The following is an 18,048-nucleotide window of genomic DNA, read 5'->3' on the forward strand; positions in this document are numbered from 1 at the left end:
CACTGTCCCTTATATCTTTCGGAATGTTAGTACTCTTCTGACAGTGAAAATTATACCTTATGGAAAAAGCCAGTAACGCGGTATTGCAGTATCAACGACGATATCAGATATTTCTGCATACTTTGTTGTCTCAGATATTGGTGATGGTGGCTGTATGCATTTAACATTAACCTAACGGAACAAAAATTTGGAAAACCCCAGACATTGTCACTTCAAAGTTCAATATCTCAAAAACGGCTCAACCGATTTTGATGAAACATGTCTACGAACCATCGCTAGAAAACCGGATTTCAAATAAAAAAACAGTCCACCCGTTTAAGAGCTACGGTGCCACACACAACCAGAAGGACGGACACACAGCGGTCGAACTTATATATAACACCCTTCTTTTTGCGTCGGGGGTTAAAACATGTGTACTACCTGGCAGTGGCATGCTGTTATAATTCATTTCCCATTGAATTACTTACCTAAATTTGTACGTAACTTCGAATTGCTTAACAAAATATTGTTTGATTTTACTGCGGCGTAGTTCATGTCAGCCTATATACGTCCCACTGCTGGGCACAGGCCTCCTCTCAGAACAAGAGGGCTTGGGCTACAGTTCCCAGTGCGGATTGGGAACTTCACACGCACCATTGAATTGCTTCGCAGGTTTGTGCAGGTTTCCTCACGATGTTTTCCTTCACCGCAAAGCTCGTGGTAAATTTCAAATGTAATTCCGCACATGAATTTGGAAAAACTCAGAGGTGCGAGCCGGGGCTTGAACCCACGACCCCCTCTGTTTGAGAGGCGATAGGTCAAACCACTAGGCCACCACGGCTTCAGGCCACCACGGCTTCAGCCGCGGCGTAGTTGTTACTCATTAACTTTGACGGATTATGAGAACGGAAAATCCTGCATTTTCTTTTTTTGTCTTTCCATTCTTTCCATAAGTGTGTTACAGTCAGAGCGTCAAATGGTTCCTGTACATTTGTGCCTTGAAATACTTGTGGTACTTGCACCATCAGATTTGTCGATTCAACCGTCAATAGTTAGTAATACCTCCCACGATTGTTGTTGATTGCTGGATTACCACAACAAAAGTACAAGTCTCGACAACTTTGTTCCACATCTTTTATCTTATAAAATCATTGGTAGTGGAATAGTCGTAGTCCAGTGTTCGAAGACAGCTTATAGGTAACTTACTCCTCCTTTTCCGCAGATGAATCTCCGTTCCATCGGGCGCAAGCGCTTTGCCCACCTGTCGGAGACGCTGGACGAAATCCACGTGGACGCGAACGTGCCGTGGGGTGAGGACACGCTCTTCACGCTGGAGTTCCGCGCCGATGAGGGGGGGAAGTATGCGCTCCACACTTGCAACAACAAGTATCTCAGCGCTGGCGGAAAGGTGAGGACACTGACACGTGTATGTACAGTCACCAGCACCAATATCTGACACAACAAGCGTGCATAAATATCTGATACGACTCTATTTCTAGGGCCGGAAGGACGTGTCAGATATTTTTGTACGCTCCGCTGTGGCAGATATTAATGCTGGTGACTGCACCAGGGATGTTACGGAGCTCCGATTCCGTTTCCGTTAAGTCGGAACTTCCGTTTGATATTGAACATCCGTTTCGGTTCCGGTTCTGTTATTTTTGAAACGGAAGTTTTATCGGATGTCAATGCTTAGCGCAGCGACTGGACATGAGTGGCGTCTGGCGTACACCGAAAACGTATACAGAGGGCTAATTATAAATATTATACAAAATTATGATTGGTTATTTGGAGTCTTTTTGTATTTTTTATTTCAACTCCAAATTTGTTACTTTTACGGGTATCCCGTGAAACCATATCGAAAATACAAACTGAGACATGGATGCACAGAAAAACCAGAAAAAGAGACCAGCGCTGGGAATCGAACCCAGGTCCTCAGCAATCCGTGCTGCGTGCTATAACCCCTACACCACCGCTGGACAGGAATTTTAGACACGAATTTTTCCTATGCATACATATCTCAGGTTGCTTATTTCTACTACGCTACTTATGCAGCAGCACTAGCGACATCTATGTTTTCGCTCTCATCGAGAGACGTCACATTCTATCGGAACCAACCGCTCACCCAGACAAGAGATGTCGCTACTAAGCAATCAAATTATGATTGGTTATTTGGAGTCTTTTTGTATTTTTTATTTCAACTCCAAATTTGTTACTTTTACGGGTATCCCGTGAAACCATATCGAAAATACAAACTGAGACATGGAAGAAAAAGAGACCAGCGCTGGGAATCGAACCCAGGTCCTCAGCAATCCGTGCTGCGTGCTATAACCCCTACACCACCGCTGGACAGGAATTTTAGACACGAATTTTTCCTATGCATACATATCTCAGGTTGCTTATTTCTACTACGCTACTTATGCAGCAGCACTAGCGACATCTATGTTTTCGCTCTCATCGAGAGACGTCACATTCTATCGGAACCAACCGCTCACCCAGACAAGAGATGTCGCTACTAAGCAATCAAATTATGATTGGTTATTTGGAGTCTTTTTGTATTTTTTTATTTCAACTCCAAATTTGTTACTTTTACGGGTATCCCGTGAAACCATATCGAAAATACAAACTGAGACATGGATGCACAGAAAAACCAGAAAAAGAGACCAGCGCTGGGAATCGAACCCAGGTCCTCAGCAATCCGTGCTGCGTGCTATAACCCCTACACCACCGCTGGACAGGAATTTTAGACACGAATTTTTCCTATGCATACATATCTCAGGTTGCTTATTTCTACTACGCTACTTATGCAGCAGCACTAGCGACATCTATGTTTTCGCTCTCATCGAGAGACGTCACATTCTATCGGAACCAACCGCTCACCCATACAAGAGATGTCGCTACTAAGCAATCAAATTATGATTGGTTATTTGGAGTGGTGGATTGCTGAGGACCTGGGTTCGATTCCCAGCGCTGGTCTCTTTTTCTGGTTTTTCTGTGCATCCATGTCTCAGTTTGTATTTTCGATATTATACAAAATACATTTGATTGTGATTGCGAGTGTCAGAAACGTTACACAATAAACCCTCAGGTTTAGTAGACCTACCCTTAACATCTCGTCCACCTATCACTCGGGCTCCGATTCTGGCTACGGTTCCATTTTCGGTTCCGATTCCGTTTCTGATTCTCTGGTTCCGCTTTCGGTTCCGATAAAACCACATCCGTTACATCCCTGGTATATACTCTAGTCTAGAGGTATATGATTATAGCCTCTCCTTCACCTGTAGTTCTTCCAGTATGGACAGGTTGGTGCGGTGCCGAGTCCATGACACTCGAAGCATACGTCTCCAACACCACATCTCGAGAGCGTCGATTCTTTGCCTCTCGCACCGTTTGTCATACTTCTTTCCCACTGAAACCTTAAAATTTTCTGAAATTTCAAATGGTCTGCCTATAGAAAACTAAAGGTTAGGTTAGGTTTTTTTTTCAATTCTGAACAATTATTGGATTCAGAGAAAAAAGAGTTATGACAAACGATAATTCTGACAAACATTACATTCGGACTTTCAACAAGTATGCGAGCCGGGACCCCAGCATACAATTTTTTGGATCCAGAACGATATTTGAACATGCTTGGATGGTCGAAACCTGAGTCCAGATTGACACGAATTGAGAACAGAAGCAAAACAATATCGGGACCTACTAAACTAGTACCAATACTTAGTCATAACAATGTGTTAAATGGACCGTCAACATTCTCGTGGCGAGCAGCTGTACTAACTGTCATGGCGTCGTGCGAATTAGCAAACAATGACTAAATCGTCACAACACAAGACGCGAAGTCGAGAAAACTATCACGGCGGCATTACTTGTCTGGAACTCTGGATGTTGGTGCATGATTAAATGCTGCAATTATTTCATAACTAAGGGCTCTGCCTGTTACACCGTACTTACCTACCATGATCGTTTCGTGTCAGGCAAAAATATATTCTTTGTATTGAAAGGCTTTGACCACTAGCACGTTTCTTAAACCTTAATAAGGCCCTATTTATTGGAGCATACTACCACAGAATCAAAAGCTGCTATCGAATACATACCTGACAAAGGTTATTTAACTAAAGTTAAAAAGTCGAAGTTCAAAATATCGAAAGTAGGTTAGGTTCGAGATATTGATATTTACACCGTCGATATTTTAACTATAGATATTTCACTTTTAGATATTCAGATACGTGCCCATATATATACTTACAGCCTTATTCATAAAAAATCCTTAATTGAGGTTTGATCGGTCTGTTACTTAGCAGACTGATTAAGCTTGTTAGACGGTTGTCAAGAAGTATGATTCATAAACGCTTGCTAGCAGTCTGCTAGTTGTTGAGCTGCTGATAGACCATAGAGTAAGATAAATATACCAAAAGGACGTGAAAGGTGATAGACGGATTAGACGCGTTATGTTGGCAATCTTGACAAATCAAAGACAAAAAATGGCCTCATCGATAATTAAAAAAAAAATTGACAGCAGTGACAGCAAATTAGCAGGAAAAAAAAACAAAGATGTTTGTTTTCCCGCCATTTCCGATCCGCATGTTTATGTTTAAGTGCAAAAAGCCGTAATTATGTTTATCATCCTAATTTTATTTTTCTCATATTTATTGTTAGTAAAGTAGCAGTAATTTTAGAGGATTTTTAAATACAAATTACTGAAAATTTTCCTGGTTTTTTTTTTATCTTTGCGTAACTTCACCCTTCACTAAAAATATCTTCGGTATGGTTTTTTGCTCTTGTCAAAGTCAGCTGTTCAGACTTGTGGCGGCCATTTTGTGACTTAGCAGGGAGATAAAGGAGGGTCTACGGTCCTCTAACTTTAGCAGAGCCTTGGTCGACTGATTAGCGCTAACAGACGTTTATGAATCACGTTTTTTAGCATCGGCCTTCAAGGAGCCTTCAAGTAGGCTCTAACTTTTTATGAATAAGGCTCTTAATGTTTATCCGTTGCCTTGTATCAAATGTACAAACTTTGCTTAGTTTGGGACTGGGTCGATCAACTTTTCCCTGTACCGCGTTGCCATGGTTACGTCCCCTGGACAACTCTTTAAAACCATGAGTTTCTCCATGTTTTCTGTGGTTATAATTCATAGAGCGTACATTTTTGTTGTAGTTACAAGCCCATTATTTAATGGACAATCTCCTAAGCGCATTAGTAGCATATATCATAGCAGTTTTTTTAAGAAAGTCTGTCTCTGTTGTCTCTTGGACAACGGGTCAGAATAACAAACAAGAAAAAGTTGATCGACCCGACTACAACTGGTGTAAATTGTCCCATGATATTTATTTTATTTATTTCTTATGGGAATTCCAAAAATGTCATGGTGGTTTTGCCCCTTAGCTTCTGGACACGTGCACTCCGGCGTGCCTGTTCAGCGCCGAGTACCACGCGGGGGCGCTGGCGCTGCGCGACGGCGCGGGCGCATACCTCGCGCCCATCGGCTCCAAGGTAATGACCGGGGCACTTATGGTTGCCAACTTTTTTTTAAAGAAATAAAGTATATTTTGGTCTGAGAAGGGAAATAAAGAGTATTTTAGAAAAATCTGCAGTATTTTCTCCTTTTCTTGTTTTAAAAACAAATTTTTGGGTGCTTCTCGCACAACTTATCAATTTAGTATCATTTTTAAAAGCCTCATAGACCGCGTCAGAATCAAAAATAAAATTAAAATATTTTTTTTAAATTTACATTGGCAGATTCGGTTTGAAACACCACTAAATATTGTGACTATGCTGCATTGACTTATTGTGTGCTTTGTGTTAGGCATTTTTATTTTGAAAACAGTATTTTGTGTACTTTATTTTAGTTCAACAGTAAAAAGTATAATTTAGTGAAAAAGTATAGTTAACTATACTGATAAAACCAGTATTAAACTGTTTTTCACTAAATTATACTTATAAATTATAATTGGCAACCCTAGGGACACTTCCACTGGACAAATGCCCTTAGATCTTCACAACGAAACTTATGCAAGTGTAGTGCATGTTTTAACATCGATTTTTATCGGAAAAGTTCGTATCTCTCAATTAATTAGCTTCAGTAGTTATTCAGTTTAGTTTAGCTGTAGTAGTTTTTTAAATTATTTATTATATGTCTGTTAGTCTGTAAGGTATTTATTGTATGGGCCAAGTTTCCCGAAATAAATTGTTTTATTATTATTATTTATTCATTCAATATACTCGTATGTAACATCACATTATAATTTACGTAAATGTCAAGTTACACGAACTCATATTAAAATCGTCGAAGGTAATATAAATAAGATTAACAATGAAGAATGTCATCATGATATACCTACTTAAACAAACAATTAAAATAAGATTGGTTCTCCTCAAAGGATCGTTATAATGAAAGCACTTTAGGTTATTAATAATCGTTATTTTTCCCATCCCTGCTCGTAGGCGGTGCTGAAGACGCGCAGTACGGCTGTCACGCGCGACGAGCTGTTCTCCCTCGAGGACAGCCTGCCCCAAGCAGCCTTCGTCGCTGCTCTTAACGACAAATACGTCTCCGTCAAACAAGGTAAGCCATCCATAATAACAACTATACATACCTACCTTAACAAGTTCGTATGTGGCAGTGGCACCCTGTCGCAGAGAGCCTCTGCTGTCCTTATCAAGATTTAATTTGATAATTGAGACAAATACTTCTTCTTCTTCTTCTCTTTTAAAATATGGCTTTTCTGTCCTAATTAATAGGACAATTTCGCCAGTGTCAAGTTCGAACTCTCTTTGAGAGGCACGTTGTACGGTGATTGTATTTTTTGCAACTTGATAGTAAAATTCCAGAAACCACGTGGAGACCACTTGCGCATTTAAAAATGTAGACACGAGAGCAATATAGATTTTGGATCACTGTTCACTGTTAAGGTTAATCGCCGCATAAAACACTATCAAAAATTATACTTCAACTAGCCAAAGAAACAGAAATAGCAAAATTAGATATTGTCTACATCCGCCATCTTCGAATGCTACAAGTCGAATCTCGAGAGCAAATACTTCTGCGCAGTTCTACCAAGTGTCACGCGCCCGCTATTCACGCAACTTTTAACAAGAAGAGGTAAAAGCGGCATTAGCCATTGTTGGTTACGGGGCACTGTAGTACCATCGACGCATAGCGGAATCACTCAAAACTTCATCATTTTTAACCCCCGACGCAAAAAGAGGGGTGTTATAAGTTTGACCGCTATGTGTGTCTGTCTGTGGCACCGTAGCTTTTAAACGGTGGACCGATCTTAAAGCGGTTTTTTTATTTGAAATCAGGGTTTCTAGCGGTGGTTCTAGATATTGATCTTTGAAGTGACAAAGTCGGGGGTTTTCCAACTTGTGTTGTTTAGGTTATGGATGTTCGGTTCCAGTAAACCGAATGCTATCTTATCCCATTGGTTGTCCACAACAACTACGGTGTAATTATTCAATCGACGTGAAAGTTAATTGTGCTTGCATCGGCCGCGGCTGTCGGAAACTCTTGCTTCCTGCAGATATACTGTCATGTAAACTTTGGTTAAATTACTCAGTTGGTACTTGGTTTGGTTGGGCGTTAAACAATCCTACTTCTTAATAAATAAGCGTACAGTAGGATAAGAGATGCGAAAGTTTGCAAGTATGTGTGTGAGGGCTTGCCTTAGCGTGTTTTTGTTACAGATGGTATGAGATATGATATAAACGGTGATACAAGAATGCCTGTAAAGCGGAGAGGGGTTAAATAGTCCCTTAAAAAAGAGTAACTGCCATAAATAGTTCTTTTTTTTATCTATATGCAAACCCTATTTCAGTAAGATTAAAGAATAGGTAAACTACGCTGAAAGTGTACATTTTTGCGTAATATGCGCGGAATGATAGTCTTAAAAAGTTTTTTTGATATAAATTGCATTTTTAATACAAGCTTTTATTGCCGACTGTACTTGCATTGTCATACTACATTTCCGTACCAAATTTCGATGCCATTTACCGTTGAGGAGTTCCGTCCCGTAGAGACGATCCTGACCGGATCACCAGAATGTCACTGCCTGATTATTGTAATATCAACAGATTTACATAAGTACCGAGATATGCCAAATTTCAAGTCGATTCGGCCACTGGAGGTGGGTCAAATTCAACTTGCAAGATTTGACCCGTAGATACATAGACACATACAGTGCGAGTTAAATAAAAGCTTGTAAAATGGTATTGTCTGGTAAATAATCTATGCTAACTCAGGTTGTACCATCAGCCAAATATGTGATCTACCACCCTAAAGTTGATAATCGTTTGCATGTCATAAAACAATAATGCCAATAGACGTGTCTGTCAACTTGAAAGTTCGACTTTAGCGACATATTCATTTGATAGGAACTGCTTTAAAAATTTGTTATGTTTTATATGGGTTATTTTGTAACACGTACATATAGGTAGCTAGAGTATAGCTAGATCTTTAAATTACACATAGCCTACTTAAATAAAGGTAAAATCTTCGAATTTCAATTTGACTGCCAGACTTAATGCGAGCGACGCTGAGGGCAAAGGCTAATTAAAAATAAACCGTGTACATGGTACACCGAGCCCGCGTCAGCGATGTTTCAGCTTTGACGACGGACTTTGCTTTTGAGTAAGCAGATCAGAACAATACTGCAGATTGATCAAACACAATACGCTACAGGTTCCAAGAAACACTACAATTGCATCTTGATTTGAGGAATGCGAACGCGCTTTCTCGAGGACAATAGGATTCAGAGGCTGTTCAGAATTTAGGTGCGATGGCGTGGTACCATCAGCCAAATATGTGGTCTACCACTCTAAAGTTGATAATCGTTTGCACGTCATAAAACAATAATGCCAATAGACGTGTCTGTCAACTTGAAAGTTCGACTTTAGCGACATATTCATTTGATAGGAACTTGTTTAAAAATTGATACAAACTTATTTGGCTGATGGTACACTCTATACGATGGTTTTTAATCGGTGAAGATGAGGTATTGAAAAATATTAATAACCAGCAAAAATTAAATTCAATAGATGAGGTTTCATATTTGAACTAAGGGCTCGTTCGATCTCCTATGCAGATCGTATTCCAACTGTACATGATATAATCTTCAATTTTATTATACGCCTTAGGAAATAGTTTTCATGGCAATAGATTCGAATTTTCTCTTTATACAAAACCTACTCCTAACCTTCTGCAGAAATCATATTAATAAAAAAAACTTTTACCTGCAAAGAGCTCTTATACATGACACTATTTATACTACCAGCGCTTTACTACAAGAGGGCTTGGGCCATAGTTCCCACGCGGGCCCAGTGCGGATCGGGAACTTCGCACGCACCATTGAATTGCTTCGCAGGTTTGTGCAGGTTTCCTCACGATGTTTTCCTTCACCGCAAAGCTCGTGGTAAATTTCAAATGTAATTCCGCACATGAATTTCGAAAAACTCAGAGGTGCTAGCCGGGGTTTGAACCCACGACCCTCTGCTTGAGAGGCGATAGGTCAAACCACTAGGCCACCACGGCTATATACTATGGAAATATTCTGTCGCATGTTATAAGAAGGTTTGGTTAAGAACATCTTCCATTATTTTGTTTGCCATAACGCATCACTTAGAGCCGTAGAGGAAACTATAAATATGCAAATGGCCGACAAGCAGCAGCTCGCATGCTCGGTCACGCGCCGCACTCGCGTCTAGACCCTCCAGAGGGCGCTGAAGTGCTGTGCTAGAACGTGAAATGTCTGCTCTAGGATCCTTGTCCTTGTTTAGGGTTCCGTACCCGAACAAGACAAAACTGTACTCTGGGAACATCACACACGCCATTGAATCTCTTCGCAAGTGCGTCCAGATTTCCTTACGGTGTTTTCCTTCGCCGTAAAGCTCAAGTACATTTCAAATGTAATTTCGCTCATGAATTCCGAAAAACTCAGGTGCGAGCCGGGGTTTGAACCTACAGTCCTTTGCTTGAGAGGCCATAGGTCAAACCACTGGCCGCCACTGCGGCTAACTTTTTCCATGTGCGAAATTAAACTTTGAAATTTACCACGAAATTACGGTGACGAAAAACATAGTGAGGAAACATGCACAAACCTGCGAAGCAATTCAATGGTGTGTGTGAAGTTCCCTATCCGCACTGGGCCCAACACTGTAAACTATGGCCCAAGCCCTCTCATTCTGAGAGGAGGCCTGTGCCCAACAGTGGGACGTATAAAGGCTGGGATGTTGATGATGATATTTTTGCCGTGACATTAAAAAAAAAATTAAACTGTTTATTTCTCTGAAAATTATTTCTGTTTAAATTACATAGCTTAACTTCTAATCTTAATTCGGGTAAGTATTAAAGATTATTGGAGTTAAGGAGCTTCCAAACAATTAGTTATTATTTTATTATTAATTGTTAGTATTAATACAATATAACATTATTTATTAGCACAATAGGTAGAATAGACATTTGGTAGTTTATTTATTTAGTTAGGAAATATCGCTTGAGGACACGTCTTATCTGATTACCGGGTACATTTTCAGTTTTATTTGTAGTTTACTTGGAAATCCATTTAAAATACTGGGCAGTATGCTCGTCCATACTCTTTGGCCATATATATTGTTACACCTTGGTCTTATATAGGCAGGATAGTTAGGCTAGATTGTACAGAGGGATGAAGTTTGGTAAGTAGATAGCTGGACGTCTAGAATAACACATACGGGATAGGAATAAAATCTCGACATAACAACCGCTGGGCTTAGAGTCATGAAATTTTGTACAGTTGTTCTTAGCACACCCTCGATGAAGATCACGATATAAATTTTGGGATTTCCCAGGGGAATTTTGTAAAATCCCGTAATTTCAATTGTACAGTCACCAGCATTAATATCTGCCACAGCGGAGCGTGCAAAAATATCTGACACGTCCCTGGAAATAAAGTCGTATCAGATATTTATGCACGCTTGTTGTGTCAGATATTGGTGCTGGTGACTGTAACTACCAGATCGAATAGTTTACGCGTGCGAAGCCGCGGGTAAACTTTAGTATTAAATAATACTTACCAGAGCACGAGTATGTTATAGTTCATAAACCGCGTGATGGGAATATAATGCAAACACGTTTTGGGTTTTTAACAATGAAGCTAACTGAACCACGACTAAGAAATCCTTTTGGCTAATTAAGCAATTTAAATAAAATTATAACAACTGAGGTGTCTTCAGTTTCTACAGTTGAGTTTGCATACTAATTAGATAAAGTAATACTTACTGATCACTGAACCATTTTGAAAATACGCGTATGTTAGTCAAGAAACATTAGGTACAACCTGACACAGAAGATTTACCGATAAATCTACAAATAAATTGAGTGCCAAGATACAAGCTCAGCCTAGTAGGTATGGTTGGTACTTGGATAATGTTGACCATTTTGTAATCTTGTAATTTGTATTTTAATAAACTATTCTATTCTCAAATGTCGAATAGGGAAAATAATTCTTGTTTCATAATCATAACATAATTCTCTGCGTACCTGTTTTATACCTCGCTTACTAGTGGTCTACAATGAAGTCGTGTATTGTATTGTATAATTATCATTAAATTTAGATACAAATAATTAACTATCACTTGACATATGTCACTGACGTCACGTTGGTGAAATACGACCTGATCATCAGTTATGTTGCAGGCCCAAGGTGCACCTGTCAAGTTTCGGGTGCACGCCCATAGCAACGTCCGATCTCTTGCGCGCAATGCGGCAAAAACAGCGCATTGTGCGCGCTTTCTCGCGTTTCTCTCCACGGATGCATGCGCCCGCGCCGCGCGTGCTATTCGCTAATTTTATTTAATTAAATTATCTCTGATGATACCGCTATTATGGTGCGGTGGAATTTATTTCAGTGAGGTGCCATATCTATTCTTTTATCGCCGCTGCGCTCGCTTAGATCTGAAAAATCTGAATCATTGAAATTCAGAAATTTTGCAGAAATTCAAGAAACTTACTTGGTGGCCTTCTTAATTTATGTCTCTTATATTTTGTAAATAAGTAATCCAAAAGAAAGAATCATCAATCTATCTATATGATACCTTTAAACGAGCAATTCTTGTATAATTATATATATACTAGCTTTTGCCCGCGGCTTCACCCGCGTGGAATTCGGTTATCGCGCGCTTTTTCTAGGATAAAACCTATCTATGCCACCTCCCCCCCCCCACCCCCCACCTACCTGCCTGCCCGCCTACGTCACTCTCTGGTCCATAAACAATCTCTATGCCATAAATCCAAAATAATAATGGCAAAAATCATTTCGATGTGAAAGACGGACAAACATACAAACACACTTTCGCATTTATAATATTAGTATGGATTAGTATGGATATAATATCAGAATCTCGGGAACGGATCCAACGATTTCGATCTAGCTTGGTCTTCGTTATTTTATTTTTGTAATGTCACTGTACCTACTGCTTTTCGTGATCAATAAAGAATATTTGTATTGTATTGTATCTCTGGGAAAACGCTTATTAACGAGGTTTAGCCCGAGCGGAGCTCGGTCGCCCAGGTAATTTTGATTATTAAAGGTAAAAGCTAGTGTGGAATAACTGTTAATTGCATTCCCAATCTCATTACGGCTTAGCACTACCCGCTGTAAGTATCGCGGTGCAGTAAACAGCAGTGATAAAGCTACAGTTAACAGGGACGTTCACCCCCCGATATCATAAACATTGCACGCAGACCGCTGCATGCGAATCGGTAAACTATGTCGACAGGTCTGCGCTGCAACTTTGCCGATAAGCTCTTCTTGCTAATCTCCAAGATAAATTGAGTCAGTCACGATACATATCTTGATGCTAAATCTTGGATAAAGTAATAATCTTTTGCCACCGTGAGTATTCGGATCTGAACACACGACTACTTTGAATTATTTTATTAATACATAATAACCTAATCATAAAAAAAATCATTTTTAATACAAGCTTTGTTTGCTGACTGTACTTTTTGTTGACTGTACTTGCATTGCCACCCAAACTACATTTGCATACCAAATTTCAAGTCTATGCTGTTAACCGTTGAAGAGTTCCGACCTGCGGAGACGATCCTCGCTGGACTACCAGGATGTCACTACTAGATTATTGTATTGTCACGCGATTTACACAAGTATTCCAAATTTTAAGTCAATCTGACTACTGGAAGTTGGTCAAATTTAACTTGCAAGATTTGATTACAGACAGACGGACAGACAACGGGACAGGTGAAACTAAATAAGAGTAAAAGCTTGTAAAAACGAACATACCTATGATTTTAAAACGATTAAAATTGGGGAAAAACGCGATATCAGCTCTAACCCATTCAGTGCCATTAACGCCCATTGGCGTTTTGATAGACCCTAATATAATGCCGCAGACGCCGATGGGCGTCCAATTTCTAATGAAGATTTCATGGTATATTCTGAACATTTAACTTTTAGAATGTCCAGCTGTTGTCGGTTTTAGGATAGCAGCAAACATTTTGTTTTTTACTTCGATTTCATCTCGAATGACGTGAACACCGATGGGCGTTTGTCTACTGGGCAATGAATGAGTAATAAGAACGGCTTTTCCACCGGCGTCTACGTATTCTCTGAGATATTTACGATCCTAAGTCTAAAACTCGATTCAACGAGTACAGTCGGCCCCGTTATTCTGTCGGTACTGCTTGCGGTGCACCAAACACAGAGCAATTACGTCGGGAGTTGTCTAGCTTATCTTTACGAAGTGGCGAGAAATATGTAGGTATATTTATTTATATCACACTCCCGTGTATTGTATTATGACCATAGAACTTCTACTAGAATAACTTAAAACCAACTTAAAAAAGTTGAAAAGTCCTCAAAAATGTATGTATGTGCGGGTCAAATCTTGCAAGTTACATTTGACCCACTTCTAATGGCCGGATTGTCTTGATATTTGGTATACTTATGTAAATTGCTTGACAATACAATAATCTGGTAGTGACATCCTGGTAGTCCGGCCAGGATCATCTCTGCAGGACGGAACTCTTCAACGGTTAATGGCGTCGACTTGAAATTTGATATGCCAATGTAGTTTGGGTGACAATGCAAGTACAGTTAACAAAAAGTACAGTCAGCAAAAAAAGCTAGTATTAAAAATGATTATTATACCAAAAACTCTTGCATAATTCTTCTTTAAGGTGAGCGTCCACTGATCCGCATCGTACACTTCGGGCGTATCGGATTTGTTGCTTTGTATAGAAATGTGCGATCCGTACAGTGCGGGTCAGTGGACGCTTACCTTTAATCTTCTTCTTTAATCGTACTTTACCTCTCCAGTCATAAGTGCTCTGTGGAAGCAAAACAAAGAGAGACATGCTTATGCTAACTAGGTACTTGAATAGTAACGGTAGATTGACTCGAGATGGGTTTTTGACGGCCGCGGTGCCTTGTTGCAGCTGAGTTACGGCTCTTGGACTATGGTACATTTTGAGTGCAAAGATGAATTACTGTTATAGGTAGTGCCACCAGAGTTGAGGTCACACACACAAGAACATGTCATGTAATGACAACGGGATTTTACATTCACTCATTCATTTAATTAATTCTCCTTTTATGCAATCAGTAACTTCAACTCTCGTGACGCTACCTATATGTGCTTATTATTGCGTCTTAAAGATGTGCGAGGATGGGTTGAGAGGAATGTGTTTTTCATGAACCAATAGAAACGCTCCATTTAGCTATCTTCGCTTAGCACAGCTCTAGTGGAAACAACTCAGCGGAGTGACCCAAAAGTGGGTCGAAAATACAAACTGAGACATGGATGCACAGAAAAACCAGAAAAAGAGACCAGCACTGGGAATCGAACCTAGGTCCTCAGCAATCCGTGCTGCGTGCTATAACCCCTACACCACTGCTGGACCAGCAGTGGTTATTACTGGGTTCGATTCCCAGTGCTGGTCTCTTTTTCTGGTATTTCTGTGCATCCATGTCTCAGTTTGTATTTTCGATATGGTTTCACGGGATACCCGTAAAAGTAACAAATTTGGAGTTGAAATAAAAAATACAAAAAGACTCCAAAAAACCGATCATAATCCAAAAGTGGGTCTTGGCCTCTAACACCAGACTACGCCACGCTTTACGATCTTGAGCCAGCTCTTGCCAGCCTTCGTCCCCGAGACCCAAGAGGACTTTCAGGACCTCGTCTCATAATATTTATTTAATTGTTTTGCAGGCGTGGACGTGACGGCCAACCAGGACGAGATCTCGTCCCACGAGACGTTCCAGCTGGAGTTCGACTGGGCCACGCGGCGCTGGTACATCCGCACCATGCAGGACCGCTACTGGACGCTCGAGACCGGCGGCGGCATCCAGGCCGCCGGGGACAACAAGTCAGTACACCAGAGGGCCAATGAGGGCTATCGCGTATGAATTCACCACTAGAGGCGCTAGTGTAGCGTGAGGTCTCCGAAATGTCAAATGTCATAGTTTTTGGGTGAGCAACGCGGGTTTATTTATAATTAGAATAATTTTGTGAATACTTTGCAATACCTGAAATTAATTATGGCAAATATGCATTCCGGGGCAATTAATGTCTGTGTTTTGAGACAGTTTTGTCTTTTGGAAACCTTGTCCTTCCTTTTTCCGAACAAAACGGGAACTATGCAACACTGTGGCATGCTCGATATTTTTATGGTACGGTTTTAAGGTGTATTAAATATGATTTTAATCTAAACTTTGTTTTCACGCCCGTAATAACAGACTTTGAAAGCCATACTTAAAAACCTCACGCAACAGTGCGCCATCTAGTGAGACAAAAAACGATAGCCCTCATTGTGTAATGTTTGTGACACTCGCGATCACAATCAAATGACAGTTTTTGTATGCGAAATCTGTCATTTGATTGCGATCGCGAGCAATCAATCAATCGAGCGGTCAATACGGCCTACGGACTAAAGACCAGATTCATTAAGCAGAATAGCCAGCAGCCTAAAGCCCCCATCGGGAGCGCCAAAGTTCAAATACTTTTAAATGGTCATTCTATGGAAAAGTCTAGGTTGGGTTAGGTTTGTTTTATAACAATTCTGAACAATTATTGGATTCGGAGAAAAAAGAGTTATGACAAACGATCGTTCTGACAAACATTACGTACATTCGGACTTTTAACAAGTATGCGAGCCGATATAGACCCGACCTAAGTATATCTTCTCAAGCAGAGGATCGTGGATTCAAACCCGGTCTTGCACTTTAAATTGAAATTATGTTTGAAATTTACCACGATTTGCAAATCGGGGCTCATGCCCCGGCGGCAGTTTAATGGGGGCGCCAAATCCTTGAGACAAGAAATGAAGAAGGAAAGAAGAAAAATGCTACTCATTGGCAGTTTTTACAGTTTTCTCAAACACTGAAGGGAGGGGGCGCCACCATCAAGGTTTTGCCTCGGTTCGAAAAAATCGTAGATCTGGGGCTGATTTAATGGAGTGTTTGAAGTTCCTTATCCGCACTGGGCGAGCGTGGGAACTACGGCCCAAGGGAAGATATAGGCTGGGATGATGGTGATGATGAGTGTAACAATGTGCAGGTCCTCTAACGCGCTGTTCGAGCTGGACTGGCAGGGCGACGGCGCGGTGGCGTTCCGCGCCAACAACGGCAAATACCTCATGACCAAGCGATCCGGACACCTCTACGCCAACGCAGACTCCATCGACGACAACTGCAAATACTACTTCTATCTCATCAACAGGTCGGTTAAAACAGATGCTATCAAATATTAAGTTTTTGGTAAAAATAAAAACATTTTTAATGCAACCTTTTTTTGCTCCGTCCTGTGGAAGACGATCCTGGCCGGAATACCAGGACAGAATGTCACTACTAGATTATTGTATTGTCACGCAATTTACATAAGGATACCAAATTTAAAGTCAATCCAACTACTGGAAGTTTAACTTGCAAGATTTAATTACTGACTGACGGACACGTGAAACTAAATAAAAGCTTGTAAAAACCAAGGGGGGGACGCTCGATTTAAATGAAAATTTGCACTTTTAAGTTGAATATTTCGCAAAATAAAATCACTGAATCGAAAAATCGTCTTAGCAAACCCCAAATGGTTTTAAAAGACCTATCCAACGATGCCCCACATTATAAGGTTGGATGAGAAAAAAAAAATCATCCCCACTTTACGTCTATGGGAGGTACCCTTAAAAAAATGTTTTTGAATTTTTAATTGTACTATTTTGTCGGCATAGTTTACCTATATATCCGTGCAAAATTTCAGCTTTCTAGCATTGATAGTCCCTGAGCAAAGCCGCGGACGGACAGACAGACAGACAGACATGGCGAAACTATAAGGGTTTCGTTTTTGCCATTTTAGCTCCGGAACCCTGAGTCTGTCGGCTCGGGATTTATGCTCTCGTTGTACAATCTACTATTGTATCTATTTGATCAGTTAAAACGTTTACTGTTGCAGACCCATCCTGGTGCTGAAGTGCGAGCAAGGCTTCGTGGGGCCTAAAGGCGTGCGGCTAGAGTGCAACAAAGCGAACTACGAAACCATCCAGGTGGTGCGCGGCCCTAAAGGCGCCGTCTACTTCAAGGGTAAGCCAGCACGGTCACGAGCCCTCCTAACTGTTTGCGTTAATTATACATTTACTATGCTCACCCGCGACCTTATGAAGCTACGTTTATGCAAGAAATGTTTAATCTAACATCTGTTAGTATGGTGAACGGTTGTGTTGCTCTGAGGATGAGCTCTAGTTGAGTTTGAAACGCATCAGTGTAGTGTAGCGGTGGTGATAGATGGGTTTGTGTGATTTTTGCGTCTTCTTAAGCGGCAATCACACTAAGTCGTTCGCCGCATGCTGCATGCGGCGACCGCAAAAGTAAAGAACACGGTAGTATAAGACGACGTTTGTTGGCCTGAGTAGTTTAAAACAAGTTCGGCGACCGCGTTAGGTGACCGACTCAGTGTAATCGCCACACAGTGTGGAGGTGAAGGAACTGCATGAACACACATTTCTTGCATAAACGTAGCTATAAACTCGCCGGTGAGCAGAGTAATTGTTACAAATCGTAGCATTTGACTTCAATCGATTTAACATT

General features: G+C 40.6%; 1 protein-coding gene across 1 annotated transcript in view; it reads left to right on the forward strand.

The window, feature by feature from the left end:
* sn (fascin domain-containing protein singed) overlaps window positions 1-18,048 on the forward strand; it is a 65,147-nt gene that overhangs the window by 44,556 nt on the left and 2,543 nt on the right. The window contains exons 5-10 of the mRNA XM_074088816.1: window positions 1,202-1,387; window positions 5,360-5,467; window positions 6,419-6,539; window positions 15,182-15,338; window positions 16,529-16,690; window positions 17,417-17,544. Coding sequence (XP_073944917.1) covers window positions 1,202-1,387; window positions 5,360-5,467; window positions 6,419-6,539; window positions 15,182-15,338; window positions 16,529-16,690; window positions 17,417-17,544 — 862 coding nt within the window. The remainder of the gene's footprint in view (window positions 1-1,201; window positions 1,388-5,359; window positions 5,468-6,418; window positions 6,540-15,181; window positions 15,339-16,528; window positions 16,691-17,416; window positions 17,545-18,048) is intronic.

This window comes from Choristoneura fumiferana, chromosome 6 (assembly GCF_025370935.1).
Source record: "Choristoneura fumiferana chromosome 6, NRCan_CFum_1, whole genome shotgun sequence".
Classification (NCBI taxonomy): domain Eukaryota; kingdom Metazoa; phylum Arthropoda; class Insecta; order Lepidoptera; family Tortricidae; genus Choristoneura; species Choristoneura fumiferana.